Source organism: Stegastes partitus, unplaced genomic scaffold, assembly GCF_000690725.1.
Source record: "Stegastes partitus isolate 25-593 unplaced genomic scaffold, Stegastes_partitus-1.0.2 Scaffold86, whole genome shotgun sequence".
Classification (NCBI taxonomy): domain Eukaryota; kingdom Metazoa; phylum Chordata; class Actinopteri; family Pomacentridae; genus Stegastes; species Stegastes partitus.
This window is the reverse complement of record NW_007577817.1, coordinates 740674-760077: the sequence shown is the minus strand read 5'-3', so window position 1 is coordinate 760077 and position 19404 is coordinate 740674. Positions and strand designations below refer to the sequence as shown.

Sequence of the window (19404 nt, the reverse complement as noted above, 5' to 3'; positions counted from 1 at the left end):
GAGTTTGTTGCTGCTTGTACTGTCTGTTCTGCTAATAAGACTTCAACCCAGCCCAGCACTGGTCTCCTGAATGCATTGCCAGTTCCCCGTCGTCCCTGGTCTCATATTGCCATAGACTTTGTCACCGGTCTTCCCCCCTCTAAAGGTAATACAGTCATTCTAACCATCATTGACCGTTTTTCTAAGACTGCACACTTCGTAGCGCTATCCAAACTCCCCTCCGCTAAAGAAACTGCTGACCTCCTGGTTACTCATGTGTTTCGCCTGCACGGGATACCAGCGGACATTGTCTCGGATCGGGGACCTCAGTTTACATCACAGGTATGGAAGGCATTCTGTGCAGCCCTTGGTGCTACTGTGAGCTTAACCTCTGGTTTCCATCCCCAGTCTAATGGTCAGACGGAGCGGGCTAACCAGTCGTTGGAGACCTTCCTCCGGTGCATGACGTCCGGAAATCCGTCTGTTTGGAGTACGTTTCTTCCGTGGATTGAGTGTGCCCATAATTCCTTAACTAACGCTTCCTCTGGACTCTCTCCCTTTCGGTGCTCTTTGGGGTACCAGCCCCCTCTGTTTCCCTCTCAGGAACGTGAGATCAACATTCCTTCAGTCCAGTCCTTTCTGAAAAGGTGTGAAAGGATCTGGAAGAAGGCCAGGACGTCCTTGGTGAGGGCTTCCCAGAGGATGGAGAGACAGGCTAATCGGCATCGGACTCCTGCTCCCGTCTACATTCCTGGTCAGAGAGTCTGGCTTCGGGCCAAGGATCTGCCACTTAGGGTGGAGTCCCAAAAATTGGTTCCCAGGTTTGTGGGTCCATTTTCTATCGATCGAATCATTAATCCCACTGCTGTTCGCCTGAAATTACCTGCGTCTATGCGGGTCCATCCTACGTTTCATGTTTCCCAGATTAAACCGGTTAAAGAGAGCCCACTGGGCCCCCCTGTCCGTCCCCCTCCTCCACCCAGGATCATGGATGGTGGTCCTGTTTACACTGTCCGTCGACTGTTGGATGTTCGTAGACGGGGACGTGGAGTCCAGTATCTGGTGGACTGGGAGGGTTATGGCCCAGAAGAACGCAGTTGGGTTCCTCGTCGGTTCATCCTTGACTCAACTCTCATCAGGGAGTTCCATCGGAGGCGGCCTGGTCAAGTGGCTCATGCACCTGGAGGTGCACGTAGAGGGGGGGGTACTGTTACGCCCTCTGCTGTCAGCTAGTGGCAGTTCTCCCTCTTTCTCTCCTGGTGAGTGGTGGCGTGGCATGACAAGTGGAAGCAGTTCCCAATCAGCTGATGAGATCAGCTGGGAGTGATTACCTGCAGCGTCTCCTCAAACGGATAAAAGCCTCCTCCAGACCATGACATGGCGCCAGATCGTAAAAACAGCTCTGTTAGCCCTGTCTGATCTTTTCAGCTCTTCTGTCTGAGTGTTTGCCGCATTTGAACTGTTTTCTTTGTTCCAGTTGGAGTGCGTGTCTACCTCTGCGATAACCCGGACAACCCGTCCATTGGATTCTTCCTGCCTTCCACCGGTCTGCCGCTGCCGCTCCACCGCCGCTGCCACTCGCATCTCTCCATCTGCCTAGAACCCCTCTTCCTCGCTTTCCAGCCCCGGTTGAGTAATGTGCCTAGCAATGCTAGTTTAAATAACTGTGTTGCTGTTTGTTAGTTAGCCTGTTTTGTCAGTAAGCTTTTCTGTCCGTTAGTTATCCTTAGTTTGTATTATTTAATCAGTTATTCGCTAGCGCTTCACAGTAGTTTTTAGTTTAGTTTTCTATCCTTTCCATGCTCGGTTTACCTTGTTTTGGTTAGCGACTTTAGTTCCTGTAAAACCACTTTTGTTATTAAAGAATATATCTCCTGACCCTGTCGTTGTGCCTTGTTGTCCCGCACCTGAGTCTTTGTCCTATTCGTAACACCATCCATTATCTATATACCACTTAATCCTCACAGGGGTCGTGGGGGGGCTGGAGCCTATCCCAGCTGACTTAGGGCAAAGGCAGGGGACACCCTGGACAGGTCGCCAGTCCATCGCAGGGCTACACTTATAGACAGGCAACCAAGCACACTCACATTCACACCTACGGACCATTTAGAATCACCAGTTAACCTCAATATGTTTTTGCACTGTGTGGGAGGAAGCCGGAAAATCCGAAGAGAACCCACACTGCACGGGGAGGACATGTAAACTCCACGCAGAAAGATTCCGGGTGTCGTCACTGGAACGCAAACCGGCGACCTTCTTGCTGTGAGGCAATGGTGCTAACCACCACAGCACCTTGCAGCCCGATTAGGCAAACAGAACAAAGAATTTAATGACAAGAGAGCTCCCTTTTTTATACTCTTGGAATTTCTAGGGGTACATGCAAAGGCAGAGAGCAGTCTATTCTTGCCTCAAGTTAAAATATACCTCACTCTCTTCTGTGTCTAGTAGAGGGAAAGAGAAAATTTTCTTTAATTGTAAGGCCCAGGCGCTTTCTCAGATTCCGGCCCCAGGCTCATAGCCCTACTCTAGCAGTTCTGTAACCCATAAACACTGCCACTAAAGTGTTGTAGCCTTGCCTGGCCAGCTGTCTGCTGGTGTTTCTTGGGCTACTCTTGAACCAGCTTGTTAGCCGAAGACTGTAGCACTGTTTGTGCTCTGCTAAGGCTTATTTTAGTTTTAAGTTTTGTACTATTCTGTACTATTTGTCTAAGGTTAGCTACTAAATTTTAAGTTAACCTTTCTGATATAGTTCTGATTACTTTGTAAGAAGTAATATTTAATGTTGTTGGCGACTGCCTTAGGCCTGGCCCTTGCCTTACTCATCCCTGACTTTTTGGTGGTTTAGGTAACTCTAATTTTCCATGCACCTTTAGTTGATTCACACTTAATTTAAATTACTTGTTGCTTGTGTCTCTTTTGGGACTTTACATGTGTACTTTGAAGCTGTCCATGTTGTCAGTATTTATTTTTACTATATAAGATGCTGTACTGGCAGTCCTACCTGTGTAGCCGTACTCTGTCTGATGTGAAGAGCAGATATTCACTGACGTTCCGACCTGTGATGTCCACTAAAATGTCACCTGTCACTATCTTCATTAGTGGGGGGTGTCCTCCTACCCCACTAGGGCAGGAAAAGCCGGTCCCCTGCATAGAGCAGGTGCAACGCACCAGCTCATGGATAGACAGGGGGAGGGTGGGAGGAGACGTAACAGGCTCTAAGCAAATAGAAAAGAGATGTATTTAACCCAGCACACCTTTCTCTCTGCACATTTTGGACCTAAAGTAGACAAAGGCACAATTGGAATTAGTGCTGAGGATTGCAAGGTTTGTTCAGTCAAATGGTGACTGCTCATCAGCCCGAGCATGTGTCGCCTAGAGTATGTTGAAAATGTTTAGATTTTTTGGTAGAACACAGACAGTGGACAGTCACACGGTGTAAATGTGTAATTACAAAAGACAATCGTTAAACTTGTTTAACACATGATGGTAGCTGTGTAACATACAGAGCACACATATACTGTAGTGCTTCATATGTCCAATAACAAATTATTTCACTAAACTGGCTTCAAAGTGGCAGGATAGCCCCCTCCCCTTTGTCTTGACATGCATTATGAACCTGTTTTACAGGCAATGATACTCTATGCACATATTCCAGAAATAAATAAATAAATTTTAAAAAATTAAAAAATTAAAGAAATTAGCAAAGTCTAATCAGATTTGAACAAGTCCGGTTAATACACTTCAGCCAAATATACAGCGACACATATTGAAGTGGATTGCACAGATGACATGGAAGCAATCAGCAGCCTTGTGTGATGAACTCACCATGGACTGTAGCTGGTGGGGCAGCTGTTAAGTTCCACAGCCCATCCTCAAAACGAGGGTCTGGGTCATCTGAAGGTGCTGGTGAAGGTGGTGGAGGGACAAAGTTGGAGAGAGGGACCCCCTGGGTAAAGGAGTCCAGACACATGGAGTCAAAGTAGCGTGCAGCCAGGGTCTTGGAATCATTGGCATTGGGGTTGATAGTTTGGGCCAGTTGGTCCAGGGTGCTGTTGAAGGGAGTTTTGAGGACACAAGTAGCACCCACACCGGAGGGCAGGCGGAGGGTGTTGATTATCATGTGTGGGCTAGCGTCTGGTGACAGCTTACTCCTGTGAGCGGGGCCAAAGATGCTACAGTTAGATTGCGCACTGGTTACTGACACTGTCACAACTACCTAATCCAGTGGAACATGTCCACAGTAGCAGAACTGCTACTGTGTACGATTATTTTTGGTTAAAATAATGTGTTATTTCAATTATTGGGCCATGTACATCCTCAGGCATTTATGTCAAGAGGTCAAATCACCTTTGCATGTTTACCATAGGTTTGCAAGGCTCCATATTTTAATACAAACTGTTAACAACTGTCTTTTCTAATATGGATATTATTAGTAAAAAAAACCAGCACAATATTTATGAATATAATGTGCATACAGTGTGTCGTAAATATACAACATTATAGCAAAATTATGAAGCCACATTTTCTGATTTCTAAAAACACAACGTAGAGGAACCAAATAATTGAAGCATCTCGCAATGAGACTTTAAAGAAGCACTTGCATACAAGCAGCTGCTTAGGTTTGTTGGATAAGTGACTTAAGCTTTGTCAACTATGAATGGTTTCCCCTCCAAGGACCCCATCAAGGGTCACATCATGGTATAAAATAAATATCATTGTGAAAATCTGCATGAATGAATTGATCAACCAAGTTTGTCTCGGCAGGTCATATATCGAGTAATCTGCCCCACTAAATCCGTAATTTGTAAATATTCTGATTCTGAGTTTAGTGTAAGTGTTTTGTTATTTAGTCTACCTGCAGGTGTTGTTATAGACTTAGTTTTGATTACTCCATTAACCCTGCTTCTTGTTTTGGATTTTTGTATAGCTGTAAATAAAAGATTGTTCAATTGCATGCTTGGTGTGCCATGTCATATGTCTGCGCCTGAGTCTCTGAGCCTATTTCATAACAGAACAAATTGATAAAGGAAGCCGGCTCTGTGACTGGCTGCAAACCGGACTGTTTTGAAGCTGTGGTGGAGAGGTGGACTTTGAATAAACTGTTGTCCGTCCTAGATAACCCTGACCACCCGCTTCACCGTGTGCTGCCACAAGGACAGATACAGGAAATCTTTCCTGCCATAAGCAATATTTCTGTTCAATTTATCTGGTTCTGTCATTTGAAATTGCCTTTTGCATACTTTTTCTTCTACTCTTGCACAAAACACGTTAACATTTGTACATTCTTATTTATAGACTTTCACATTTGTAAATCTTTTATTTATAGGTTACTACATAGGAGATTCTTATTTAGAGTTTATCAATAGTACATTCTTATTTTAGAGTTCATCACATAGTACATTTTTAATTAAGAGTTTATCAAATAGGACATTTTTACTTAGAGTGTATATTACACTTATGGTGCATTATTATTGGTCTTGTGATGAATGTTATATGTTCTTATTATTCTATAATACATTGTACAGCTGTTTCTTTGTAGCTTAAAGCTTACTTAATTGGTTGGACTTACATATTAGGTCAGGGACAATAGGCCTGGAGTCTGTTTTTTCTTTTGCACATACTGAAAGGATGTTGGCAGGTATTTTAAATCAGATCCATATTTTATCAGATATCGGCTTTTTGCCATCAAATACAAGATTTAGAGTTCCACAGGGTAAACTGAACAGACTGATGGGCTCTTTTGTTCAGCAGTCTGTCAAACTGTTAAGTCTGAGTTGAGGTTTTAAGCCGGCCACAGTGTGTTTGTGCAGTTTAAGCACTGAATGTGGCGTATAGAAAAAAACAATTGTAATGACTGCACTTCAGTCGCTAATTTGTAATGTTTGATATGACATATGTACGTATTTAGTTTTGTATATAAAACTGTGCAAAACTTTTAGGAAACAATCTGATAATAAAGTTATATCAAAACAAATCATGTGAGAATGACTGTTTTCAGAAGCATATGTCGGCAGTTTGAGTCATTCCTTTCTTTGTCTACAAGATGAACAATGACCCTTCAAGGTGTTCAGCATTGTAACTGTGTATACATGAGAATACAAAAAAGCACAGGAGACATTACAATGCAAATAAATGAAACTGTAAAATAAACATCACACTACCTGTACTGCGGTCTGTCTTCATTAGCGTAAGGAATGAAGTTGCCCCTTGGTTGGGTATAGTTATGATACTGCGATGGAGACAATATCAGGGGTGGCAAATCTCCTGTAAAACAGGACAAAGAGCATGTTTATCCACCCGTTTCCCTTCCTTTATGTTTTGAAAGTAATGCCAAAAGCATCAACTGGTAGAAATGTTTTGTCATCATTAAACAAGCACTCTGGTCCTTAGAAAGGCCTAACTAATTACATGTTTAGTTTTTCCAGTGTTTTTATTTTTTCCAATTATTGTTTAAAGGCTTGAATTTATCAAAGCTGCACCACTCAATATTTTCCTATTAACTGTGGATCAAATAACTATGAGTGTAATGCCCTCAAAGCAACAAACCCACAGGAAACTATCATCACCTCTGTAGCTCCTCTCTTTGAATGATTCAGTGTTTTTTAATGTCAGTATTTTGGTTTGAAATTTTAAAATTACATAAGCAAGAAGGGTGTTAACCCAGTATTACCATGTAAATAAAAATAAAGAGAGCTGCTGTCTCAATAGGTTTGACGAAGGTAAAGAAACCCTCAATAATATTTTACTTTGTACCTTAGACAATATTATTTGGAAACAGTGCATAAATTTCCACTGTTACATAGATGACACCCAGTTATATTTATCTATAAAGCCAAATTAAGCTTATTAGTTAGCCAAACTCCAGGCATGTCTGAATATAAAGGTCTATAAAGGTCTGTAATTTTTGTCATTTCAATTCAGACAAAATTAAGGTAATTATACTTGGCCCTAAACACCTCAGAAACACCATCTAACTAGATAGCTGCTCTGGATGGCATTGCCTTGGTCTCCAGTTCCAGAGTTATTTTTGACCAGGATAAAGAAAAACAGACATAAAGGCCATCTGTAGGACAGCCTTGTTTCACCTACATAGTATTGTCAAAATCAGGAACATCCTGTATCAGTGTGATTGTGGAAAACTAATCAATGTATTTATAACTCTAGGTTAAACTATTGTAACTTCCTATTTTAAGAATGTTACAATAATGCTTAATGCTCTTAAAAACCTCCAGCTGATCCAAAATGGTGTAGCTTGGGTTCTGACAGAAACCAGTAAGAGAGATCATATGTCTCCCATATTGTCTTCTCTTCACTGGCTCCCTGTAAAATCCAGTTTAAAATTTAAATCCTGCAGACACCCTCTCCTATTTAAGATTCAGTTTAAAGTGTTCCTCTTTCATAAAGTCTATAGTTAGGGCCGCTCAGGATCGCCTGAGCCGTCCCTGAGTTATGCTGCTATAGGTTTAGACAGCTGGGGAACTTCCCATGATGCACTGGGCTCCTCTCCTCTACTCTTCTCTCTCTCATCCATACAGTTACAAACCACAATTACGAGTCATGAACTTTGTGTCTTCTCTCTCTGCGATGAAGTTGAAACCAAAAGTATACATACACTGTATAAAAGGATATAAAACCTTTTTTTCCTCACTTAGGATTACTAAAATTATTTCGATTTGCTAAATGCCAGAATAATGAGAGAGATTTTTTTTATTGACTTTGTTCTTACTTTCTTTCAAGTCAGAAGTTTACATACACTAAGATTACTGTGCCTTCAAACTATTTGGGAAAGCCCAGATGATGATGTTATAGCTTTGGAAGCTTTTGATAGGTTTATAGACAACATTTGAGTTAATTGGAACACACCTGTGCATGTATTTTAAGGCCGACCTCAAACACACTGCTTCCTTTTGTGACAACATGGAAAATCTAAAGAAATCAGCCAAGATATCAGGAAGACAATTGTGGACCTCTACAAGTCTGGTTTATCCTTAGGTACAACTTCCAAAAGCTTGAAGGTTCCACGTTCATCTGTTCGAACAATTATACGCAAGTATAAACACCATGTCCAGCCATCATAACACTCAGCAAGGAGACAGGCTCTGTGTCCAAGAGATGAACATGTTTTGGTGTGCGTATCAACCCCAGAACAAAAGCAGAAGACCTTGTAAAGCTGCTGGCTGAAGCTGGTAAGAGAGTGTCATTATCCACAGTGAAACCAGTCCTGTACCAACATGGGCTGAAAGGCTACTCAGAGAGCAAGAAGCCATTACTCCAAAAGCCACATAAAAAAAGCCAGATTACAGTTTCCAAATGCACACAGGGACAAACACCTTCATTTTTGGAGACATGTCCTGTGGTCTGATAAAACTAAAATTGAACTGTTTGGCCATAATGACCATCGTTACATTTGGAGGAAAAAGGGGGAAGCTTGCAAGCCTGAGAACACCATCCCAACTGTGAAGTATGGGGGTGGCAACATCATGTTGTGGGGGTGTTTTGCTCCAAGAGGGACTGGTGCACTTCACAAAATAGATGGCATTGTGAGGAAAGAACATTATATTACATTACATTTAATATTGAAACAACATCTCAAGACATCAACGGGAAGTTAAAGCTTGCGCGCAAATGGGTCTTCACAATGGACAATGATACTACATATACCGCCAAATTGGTTACGGAGTGGCTTAAGGACAACAAAGTCAATGTTTTGGAGTGGCCATCACAGAGCCCTGATCTCAATCCATTTTGTGGGCAGAACTGAAAAGACGTGTGCGAGCAAGGCAGCCCTGACTCAGTTACACCCGTTCTGTCAGGAGGAATGGGCCACCAAACTATTGTGAGAAGCTTGTGGAAGGAAACCCAAAACGTTTGATCCAAGTCATACAGTTTAAAGACAATGCCACCAAATACTAGGCAAATGTATGTAAACTTCTGACTTGAAGAAAGTAGTAAAAAAAAAAAAAAAAAATCTCAAAAAAAACTCTCATTANCCTCACTTAGGATTACTAAAATTATTTCGATTTGCTAAATGCCAGAATAATGAGAGAGATTTTTTTTATTGACTTTGTTCTTACTTTCTTTAAAGTCAGAAGTTTACATACACTAAGATTACTATGCCTTCAAACTATTTGGGAAAGTCCAGATGATGATGTTATAGCTTTGGAAGCTTTTGATAGGTTCATAGACAACATTTGAGTTAATTGGAGGCACACCTGTGGATGTATTTTAAGGCCGACCTCAAACACACTGCTTCTTTTTGTGACAACATGGACAATCTAAAGAAATCAGCCAAGATATCAGGAAGACAATTGTGGACCTCTACAAGTCTGGTTCATCCTTAGGTACAAGTTCCAAAAGCTTGAAGGTTCCACGTTCATCTGTTCGAACAATTATACGCAAGTAAAGACACCATGTCCAGCCATCATAACACTCAGCAAGGAGACAGGCTCTGTGTCCAAGAGATGAACATGTGTTGGTGTGCGTGTCAGCCGCAGAACAAAAGCTAAAGACCTTGTGGAGATGCTGCTGAAGCTGGTAAGAGAGTGTCATTATCCACAGTGAAACCAGTCCTGTACCGACATGGGCTGAAAGGCTAGTCAGAGAGCAAGAAGCCATTACTCCAAAAGAAACATAAACAAAGCCAGATTACAGTTTCCAAATGCACACAGGGACAAAGACCTTAATTTTTGGAGACATGTCCTGTGGTCAGATGAAACTAAAATTATACTGTTTGGCCATAATGACCATCGTTACATTTGGAGGAAAATGGGGGAAGCTTGAAGCCTGAGAACATCATCCCAACTGTGAAGTATGGGGGTGGCAGCATCATGTTGTGGGGGTGTTTTGCTACAGGAGGGACTGGTGCACTTCACAAAATAGATGGCATTGTGAGGAAAGAACATTATATTACATTACATTAAATATTGAAACAACATCTCAAGACATCAACGGGAAGTTAAAGCTTGGGCGCAAATGGGTCTTCAGAATGGACAATGATACTACATATACCGCCAAATTGGTTACGGAGTGGCTTAAGGACAACAAAGTCAATGTTTTGGAGTGGCCATCACAAAGGCCTTATCTCAATCCATTTTGTGGGCAGAACTTAAAAGACATGTGAAGCAAGGCAGCCATCAAACCTGACTCAGTTACACCCGTTCTGTCAGGAGGAATGGGCCACCAAACTATTGTGAGAAGCTTGTGGAAGGATACCCCAAACGTTTGATCCAAGTGATACAGTTTAAAGACAATGCCACCAAATACTAGGTAAATGTATGTAAACTTGTGACTTTGAAGAAAGTAGTAAAAAAAAAAAAAAAANCAGAGTCACTCTATTAGTTATAGAAATTCATATGTCAGCATAAAAACTAAATAAAATGTATATTTTTCATAAAAAGTTATAATAAGACCATATCAAAACAAGTGTTATGGGCAAGTTTAAAATTATATTTACAATTCACACAAACAAAAAACACTGCAAACTGTATATTTACTGTATAAGTCAAACTGTACACATATTCTGAGCACTAAGACGCTCACTTGTTCTCTATGAGTCGCTCGTTATAACAGTCTCTGTTTGAAGAACGCACACAGATATGCTGCTGTCTCGACTTGTGCAGCCTCTACCACTTCCCCTGTTGTCTATTTTCTCTTTTCTGTATGTGTTGCCGTGTTGTGGTGCTATCCCACAACAAAGAAGATGGAGGACTGATGCATTTCGCACACTTTATGCACCACTTTTCATGAACCACTACTCACGGCTGTCAGCCGCCACACAGAAAGAATCCTGCTTTCCGACACGTCCACGTGTTCGTCTGCTCATTGGCTACAAGTTTATAGCGTCAGAGAGTGTCTGCAACCCGACTGGTTGAATCTACAAGGATGGAACTTGTGCGTACCGGGTTGACTGTCTGAGACACTCCATTGGCCCTTCAGGCTGTCATTCACCCCCAAAGGCCTCGTATTGGCCAAACTAGGTGTCAATCAAAAGCTAATACCGCCGTCTAGCCGCCTGTAGCACTTTCAGCGCGATCTAAAATAGATTCTTCCTGATTTTGCCAGAAGAAATGAATAAAACAGCCGGACCTGATCTCAAGCTGGGAAGACATTACTGCAGAATTTGTGCCTTTGAGGATCTAATATGTGTTACGGACTGAATTATTTTACTGGATGATGTTGACTGGTTCTGTCCGGACAGAATGAGACCAAGCTGGTGAGGAATGAGCGATGTTTGAGCTGCAGAGAGCCTTCAAAAGTAAGAAAAGTCGGATTTTAACATTTTGCTTTTCTGTACAAAAAGCTCTTTGTGTCAACGCTGTCAAAAAGGTTTATATCATCAGACTCTGAGCTTTCAGTTGATGTGTATATTGTCGGGAAACTTGATTGTGGAGTGAGCACATATGGCTGTAATGTTTTTGGAAAGTGGTCACGTCCCGCCGGCGGGACGCAGGAACGGTAAGGGGTTTAAAGCTCGTCAGACATTTGAGCGTTTTCCCAATGTTGATATGCCAAAACAAAGAAATAAAGGAAAGGAAAAAAGAAAAGATAATGATTGTTCACGAGTCCCAAAACATGAGTCTGAGTCGAGTCTGAAGTCTTTTGAGCACAAGTCCAAGTCAAGTCTGAAGTCTCTCTGTGTGCGACTCGAGTCCAAGTCACAAACTCGAGTCCTCATCTCTGGTGCAGGATGAAGTTGACCAACTCAAGAANAAGTGTCTTTTTTACCATGTATGTAAGCTTCTTGTTTCAATGGTATGTGGTGCCTAAATGTTTTCTTTACGTTTTTCTTTGTTCAACAGTCTTACTTACCGAAACAGAATCTGCCCTTTTTAAAACAAATTGACTTGTTTCAAGTGTTGTCCAGTCTACTTGGGCAAACTTAAAGGTGCAGACGCTCTTTTCTAAAACCTTTGACAACTGATGATTTGAATCAAAGGAAAATACCTTTGAGCAATATTCTTTACAAATTAAGAACTGTTACTGCCTTCACCACTTTCTTTAAAGGCGCTGAATATTTCTTTGATCACCTTTGACCACCATGTTATCAGACCACAATCAGAGTTTTCAGAAAGCCAAAAATGTAAGAATTTTTAGGTGCAGAATAGAGTGATCTCTACATCTGTTCTTTTGAATCTTTGTCATGAAAAGTCACATGTATTTTCATTCTAGCCCTCTACTTGGACACCAGTTTAAAGCTAAGCAGATGTAACGTTTGGTCAGTAATAAACAGGAAACTATCGTCAACAGTATAATTATCAGCACTGAACAACTCTGCTATACTACACCTGCTGTTGCATTAAAAGCAATTTCTGTCCCGCTGGTAGGGAATAAAAACAGCAATTATTGTTGTCTTGATAAATAGGATAAAGACCTACAGCAAAACACACATAGAAGATCTCACCGATTTCAGGTACAGATAAGGCCACGGTCATTGCCACACAGACAAAGAAGGCAGGTAGGAGAATCTGAGAGAAGAGGCCCTTGGTATTCCTCTTGGCACAGTGGAACCGCTTGACGATGAGGCCATGAAACTGACTTAGCTTTAACCACCAACCGTCCAGCTTGAAGCTGCCCTGCCCCTCTAGGACCTCAAGCTTTGGGGACACAGGGTTCTCTGAATCTTCTGGAGGTGAAGGAGACAGTGCTTGAAAGAGAAAAAATAATAAAACACTGAACATCAATTACAAGGCCTGTCTGCCAGTGTGAATGATTCAGCACAATAGACAAATTTCACTCTACAATGAAATTGAATTAATATTTTAAAAATCCCTATACTTAAGCTTAATTTCATCATGAAATGGAATTGATACAAACAAGACCTAAGAAAACATACATCATACAACACTGTAAGGAAAGAAGTCACAGAAAGTCTTGGCTGTGGGAATCACATTTATATTTGACACTAGTGGTGGACATATATCCTGGTTATGTTTTAGTTTTTGACAATCCTGTATCCTGATTTCCAACCCAATCTCACGGCAATTCGTGAAATAGTCATGAAACCTACTCTATTAAGTACTGACAAATGTGTACTGTTAAAGTATAATATGTGTAATATGAAATAATTGTAAAAGAGTACATCATATTGTGGTAATTTTTGTGTTTTTATTACACTAGAGGCAACCCTGTTAGCATCTGTGCGTAGCCTCGCCATAGACCCAGAAGAGATCCGCCCTACAGAGTCTGTAATGTTTTTGTGTGTACAGTAGGTGGTGGTAATGCACCCGAACGTTGGATGTCAGTTGCGCGCCGACTCAAACAGGGTTGCCTTAGCAACACGGGCAAATTTCCCCCAAACATTGCCGGTGTAATAAAAACACAAAAAAATACCACAATACGATGTACTCTTTTACACTTATTTCAAACTACCCGTATTATATTTTAACAGTGGCACATTTGTCAGTATTCAACCCGTTGATTTTAGTTTATTAATACAAAAACACAAAGCTAGTTGTAAACTCCAAGAAGAACTACATATTTCATGGCATGTCCAATCACGTTGTATTGTAATGCTACTGGAAGTTGTAGTTCTTTCTTCATAATAGCTGTTTCTCCTAAATGAAGGTTGAAATATAAAACTTTAAATGCATTTAGGGGTTTAAATTGATGAGGAACATGATTATTTGGACTGACTTTACAAATGAAATTGATATATATAAACAGGTGAAATTAAATTTTTACCACATTTTGTGATGCCCCCTGCTGGTGAAAACATCAAGCCACAGCCTACAATAGTAGAAGTCAAGAGCTTTGTATAACAGTTGGTCCCATGATTCCAGCCCCTTTTATTGTTAAATTAGAAGCTTTAAAAGATGCACCAAAGTCAAAGTACAAATGTCAATATCTCTGCGCAAGAGCAACTTCGAGCTTCCAGACCGACATAATCTTACTCCCCTGATCAAGTCCTTCAAGATGATGTATCATGTTTAGTCCTATGACAAAGTTTTAATGTTCACCCCTCTGGACCCAGCCCTGTGTCAGGTATAGTTTTCCAGGACACGTGCAAAGCTCACTTAAATTAAATTAAATGAAAATAATATTTTTAAACATAATGGGTAAATGTGTCGATGACAGCTTTGTTTTGACTTACTGGAACACATGAGTGTCATTTTTTGCCTCATTAAAGATGTTTTTCCTGGTTAAATCCTGCTTCATACTATCCTAACCTTAACATTGGGGACATCCTTATTGGCTGCTTTATCTCCTCAGGAAAACAACTTCAAGGTTACGCTCATTCATGTGTTTTACCAACAGTCATATGGCTATATGGATATACAGTATGTAATAATAATAATAAGAATAATAAGAATAACTTTATTTGTATAGCACCTTTAAGAATAACATTTCACAAAGTCCTTTGACAGGTAGAACATTAAATACAGGTAAAATATCAGGCAGGACAGGGCAAACACCAGTAAAAACAATAAACATGAAAACACATGTAAAAAAATGAAAATGTACAGAAAGGACAGGTAGTTAAAAACAGGTTAAAAGGACAACATCACACAAAGGGGGATGAGAGAGAAGCTGAAGAAAAATCAAGGACAAAAATGGAATAAGATATATCGTAGTCACTCCATGGACTCTCATTTACCATAAATACACTATTATGTTATAAGCACTCTCTAAGAGCCATACACATATATGTACAAGCAAGGCCTAACTTCTGTTGTAGTTACTCATTGCTTTTTTTTTATTAAAATGAGATTAAATGGTAAAAAAATTTAATTTCACCTATACATACATACATACATACATACACACACACACACACACATATACATATATATATCAATTTCATTTGTAAAGTCAGTCAAAACAAACATGTTCCTCATCAATTTAAACCCCTAAATGCACTTAAAGTTTTATATTTCAACCTCCACTTAGGAGAAACGACAATTTTGAAGAAAGAACTACAACTTCCAGTAGCATTACAATTCAACGTGATTGGACACACCATGAACTAGGGTTGTGTTTTTGTATTAATAAACTAAATAAACGGATTGAAAAACTGACAAATGTGCTACTGTTAAAGTATAATATGTGTAGTATAAAATAAGTGTAAAAGAGTACATTGTATTGTGGTATTTTTTGCGTTTTTATTACACCGGCAGTGTTTGGGGAAATTTGCGCTCATTGCTAAGGCAACCCTGTTAACGTCAGCGCATAGCCTCACCGTAGACCCAGAAGAGAGCCGTCCTAGAGGGTCTGTAATGTTTTTGTGTGTACAGTAGGTGGCGGTATTGCACCTGAACGTTGGATGCCAACCACCAAATCAATACAAGAAGAAGCAGCAGCAGCAGCAGCAGCCGCAGCAGCAGTTACGCCAGGCTAGTAGCTAATGTAGCCAGCCTCGACGAGCTAGCTAAAAGCTGCATAAAGTTACAGATACATTCCCCAACGCTGGCCTCTACGTTGCAATAGTCAGATTATCCATTGCTGCGATCACAGTACATGTTCCAGTTGCCATTGTCCTGCATGTGTCCTTCTTTTCAGAGTCGTATTCGTTTACAGGGAAATGAAAGTAACAACAAGCATGTAGTCCAAACACAGTAAAAGCACTTCATCACAAATAAACAATAATAGCTATGAACGATATTGTTGGGATAACTTTGAGAACGATCTCAGAACAGCTTCTCTCTGCATGGATATATTTCTTGTCTTTTATATTTGAATGAATACGGAGTTTATGCGCAGTGCCGATGTTAACGTTGGTCAGTGTGTTGCGCACACATCTTTATAGTGATCTCTATAGTTATTAGTATGGACGGGCCATAACAGTAAAATTCGTTAATGCCTGACTGTCGGAAGAAAAGAACAGCAAAAACATCACAGTAATCACTGTCTAATAGCGGAAAACGTGTCCCAGACACGAAAGATACTTCCAATTGAAAAGTATTAGTTTGAAATTCGTGCTATGGAACACTAAAAAGTTGGCCAATTCGTGTCTCTGGACACAAAACAATAGATTAAATTTCATGACTATTTCATTAATTTCCATGAAACTGGGTTGGAATTTTAGATACCTGGGTGAGATCCTATCCTGGTTGTGAGAAACCCACATTTGCTAGCTGGAGTGCTATGTAAGAAAGCAGGATACTGTGGCATACATCCTCTCCAGGTTTCTGAATTGCTGCTTCAGCTAAATGACATAATGCAAACAAGACATTCAATGATGACCAGTTTCACACCTACACTAAAAACTGATGCAGTGGAACAAGAGATTATGTATTTTTTGTTTCCACACAGTGTTTTTCCTTGTAAAAACTGGCATCTACATTACCCACAAAGCAGGACAACAGCATTGTTAAAGATTCAGGTGAAGACCGTCTTAGAGAAGGTCCTCCTAATTGCATCTCATCACACAGGCTATGATGTGGGCTGGTCAACTACCAAGAGAACCCAACATAAGAAAAGACGTTCAAGACCAGGGGTCGGCAACCTGCGGCTCTGGAGCCACATGTGGCTCTTTTGTACCTCTGCTGCGGCTCCTTGTGGCTTTGGAAAATAAATAATGAGTATCTAATTAAAATGTATTTTATTTTAGTTCGTTAGTTTCCACCAGGGCTGCAGGGTGGCGCAGTTGGTAGCACTGTTGCCTCACAGCAAGAAGGTTGCTGGTTTGCGTCCTGATGGAGGCACTGGAATCTTTCTGCGTGGAGTTTGCATGTTCTCCCCGTGCAGTGTGGGTTCTCTCAGGGTTCTCCAGCTTCCTCCCACAAAGTCCAAAAACATGTTGAGGTTAATTGGTGATTGTAAATTGTCCGTAGGTGTGAATGTGAGTGTGCTTGGTTGTCTGTCTCTAAGTGTAGCCCTGTGATAGACTGGCGACCTGTCCAGGGTGTCCCCTGCCTTCACCCTGAGTCAGCTGGGATAGACTCCAGCCCCCCCGCGACCCTAATGAGGATTAAGCGGTGTATAGATAATGGATGGATAGTTTCCACCAAAGGGATCAATAAAGTTCTCAATAAACTAGTTTTAAAAATGTAATTCTACATTTAAAGATTATGGTGATCTTGCAACGTTCAAATAAAATTTTAATTTTTGTCGCTCAAAATATGCATCACACTCACCGATGTGCGACACCCACCGCACAGCGTTGCCAACTTGGTAGAGGCAAAACCTCACCTGACATCACGGAAAGAAAAAAATATATAATGATAAAATAATTTAAATGCTTATATTTATCCAGTGATTTGTACCATAAAGTATTTTTTCATTTAGCCTCATCAATTTTGATGATTTTTAAATTCAAAATCGCTGAATTTTTTTTGCAATTTCCTATTCAAATGCTTGGAAGAGAAGCCCGTGAGGGAGCGGCGAACTGAGCCTCACTTTGGATTGCGCAATCCAAGTGAGGCAGCAGCGTATGAGTGGCCGTGTAGGCCATAAGTCATTCTCACACTCACACATGCACACATTTTAACTCTTACTTACATACATTCTCCTCTCACACACATACATTCTCCTCTTACACATACATATTTGGACTCTTACACACATACATTTTCCTCATATACACATACATTCTCCTCACGCATACACATATGTAACCTCTCACATTACTGTTTTCACTCATTTAAGTGCATATAGGTTGACTTGTATGTATGTGTCGGCTTTTAGTAGTATGTATGTGCCTTTTTCACAAGTTTGTGTGTGAGATGTTGCTTGTGTGTGCTTGTGTGCGGCTGCAGAGTAAGTGAAAGCAAGCTAGACTAGGTAAGGTATACAGTTAGCAAGTCAAGTGCAACGAAGGAAGATAAGGAGACTTTTACAAAAAAAGTAACGGATATTTTTGTCCAGAAGGAGCGGAGCATGGACTTCATTTTAGAAATAGAATTAGAATTGGAATTAGAATAGAATAAAACTTTATTGATCCCTTCGGTACAAGACGTCAGGGAAATTGCTACACCAGAAAAAAAACAAACAAACAACACAACACCAACATAAAATCAGCAACAACAACAGCATTGATGATGATGCTCTATCTCACCCCAATGTCCTCACTCCTCACCCCTCGCCCCCTACCTCTCCCCACTTGCTGTAATGTATTGTATGTATGTACGTATGTAAATGTAATGTAAACTGGAAGCTGTTTGACACACTGTCCAGAGACTTGGAAGAGGAGATTGGCTCGAAACTCCTAAACATAGGGAGCTGTGGTCTACATGTAATGCACAATGCATTTAAAGCTGGCAGCAGCTCAACCACCTGGGACATTGAGCACACTCTAAATAGTCTTTACTGGCTTTTCAAGGACTCCCCAGCCAGATGATTATGTAAGAGTAACAGGTTCAACTGTTTTCCCTCTCAACTACTGTCAACATAGATGGCTAGAGAATGTTGCAGTCCTAGAAAGAGTCATTACAATATGGCCACAGATCCAGACATATGTGGCTAATGTTAAGGCCTCCAAAGTGCCACATCCAAAACACAGGACTTTTGACTGTATTGCGAAGGAATGCTCTGACCCTATGTTTTTGGTAAAGGCCAACACCTTCCTCTCCATTGCATAAGAGTGCACGTCTTTTCTAATAAAATATCAAACTGATCAGCCCATGCTACCTTTCCTAGCAGATGATCTTTTCACTATACTGAAGCACCTTCTCCAGAGATTTGCCACTGACGAAACACTTAAGAGGCTGAAGACACCACTGAAGCTCTTCTTAGAAGACTTCAAGGAGCAAGCAAATCACAAAGATGCCTCCCTTATCGATATAGGATTTGTTGCAGACAAACTACTTTCAAGGTTGAAACTGAAGAAGAAGATTTCTGAGCGAGATGCTCTCATGGTTAGGATGGAAACCAAGGAGTTCCTGGTTACTGCTGTGACGAAGCTGTTGGATAAATGCCCCCTTAAGTTCACCCTGGTGAGAAACCTAGCATGGCTGGATCCACAGAAGATCAAAGAGAAACCAGACACTTGTGAGAAACAGCTGAAACTCTGCTTGCAGATTATCTCCAGTGCTGGACGAGTCAGAGAGAACAAATGTGACAGAATCCTCAACCAGTTCAGGGACTTTGCTGTGATGTGCAAAACAAGTGAGGATGCCTCACAGTGGCCCACAGGTGCCCACTCCAGACTGGACTCCTTCTTCTATGCACAGCTGGCCAAACAGCATCAATTCTGAGATCTGTGGGAAATTGTCCAAAAGATTCTTCTGTTGTCCCAAGGCTAGGCTCCTGTAGAACGAGGGTTCTCTATTAATAAGAACATTGTTGTTGAAAACATGAAGGAGAGAACCTTGATTGTCCAGCGGGTAATTGTAGACCACTTGCACCTTATGGATGGGGTAGCTAAGGTACAGATGACCAAAGAACTACTTAAGTCTGCACACTTTGCACGACAGAGATACCATTTGTACCTTGAGGAGGAGAAGAAGAAGAGAGAGCAAACACGGCGAACACAGAAAACGGAGGGTCGTG

The 19404-nt window shown here is 40.9% G+C and overlaps 1 protein-coding gene across 1 annotated transcript in view; it reads right to left on the bottom strand.

Moving 5' to 3' along the window:
* abca2 (ATP-binding cassette, sub-family A (ABC1), member 2) overlaps positions 1-19404 on the bottom strand; it is a 219926-nt gene that overhangs the window by 44533 nt on the left and 155989 nt on the right. Inside the window, exons 30-33 of the mRNA XM_008277032.1 lie at positions 12380-12622; positions 6141-6243; positions 3805-4130; positions 2981-3194 (exon numbers count right to left, since the gene is read on the bottom strand). Of these exons, the coding sequence (XP_008275254.1) occupies positions 2981-3194; positions 3805-4130; positions 6141-6243; positions 12380-12622 (886 nt within the window). The remainder of the gene's footprint in view (positions 1-2980; positions 3195-3804; positions 4131-6140; positions 6244-12379; positions 12623-19404) is intronic.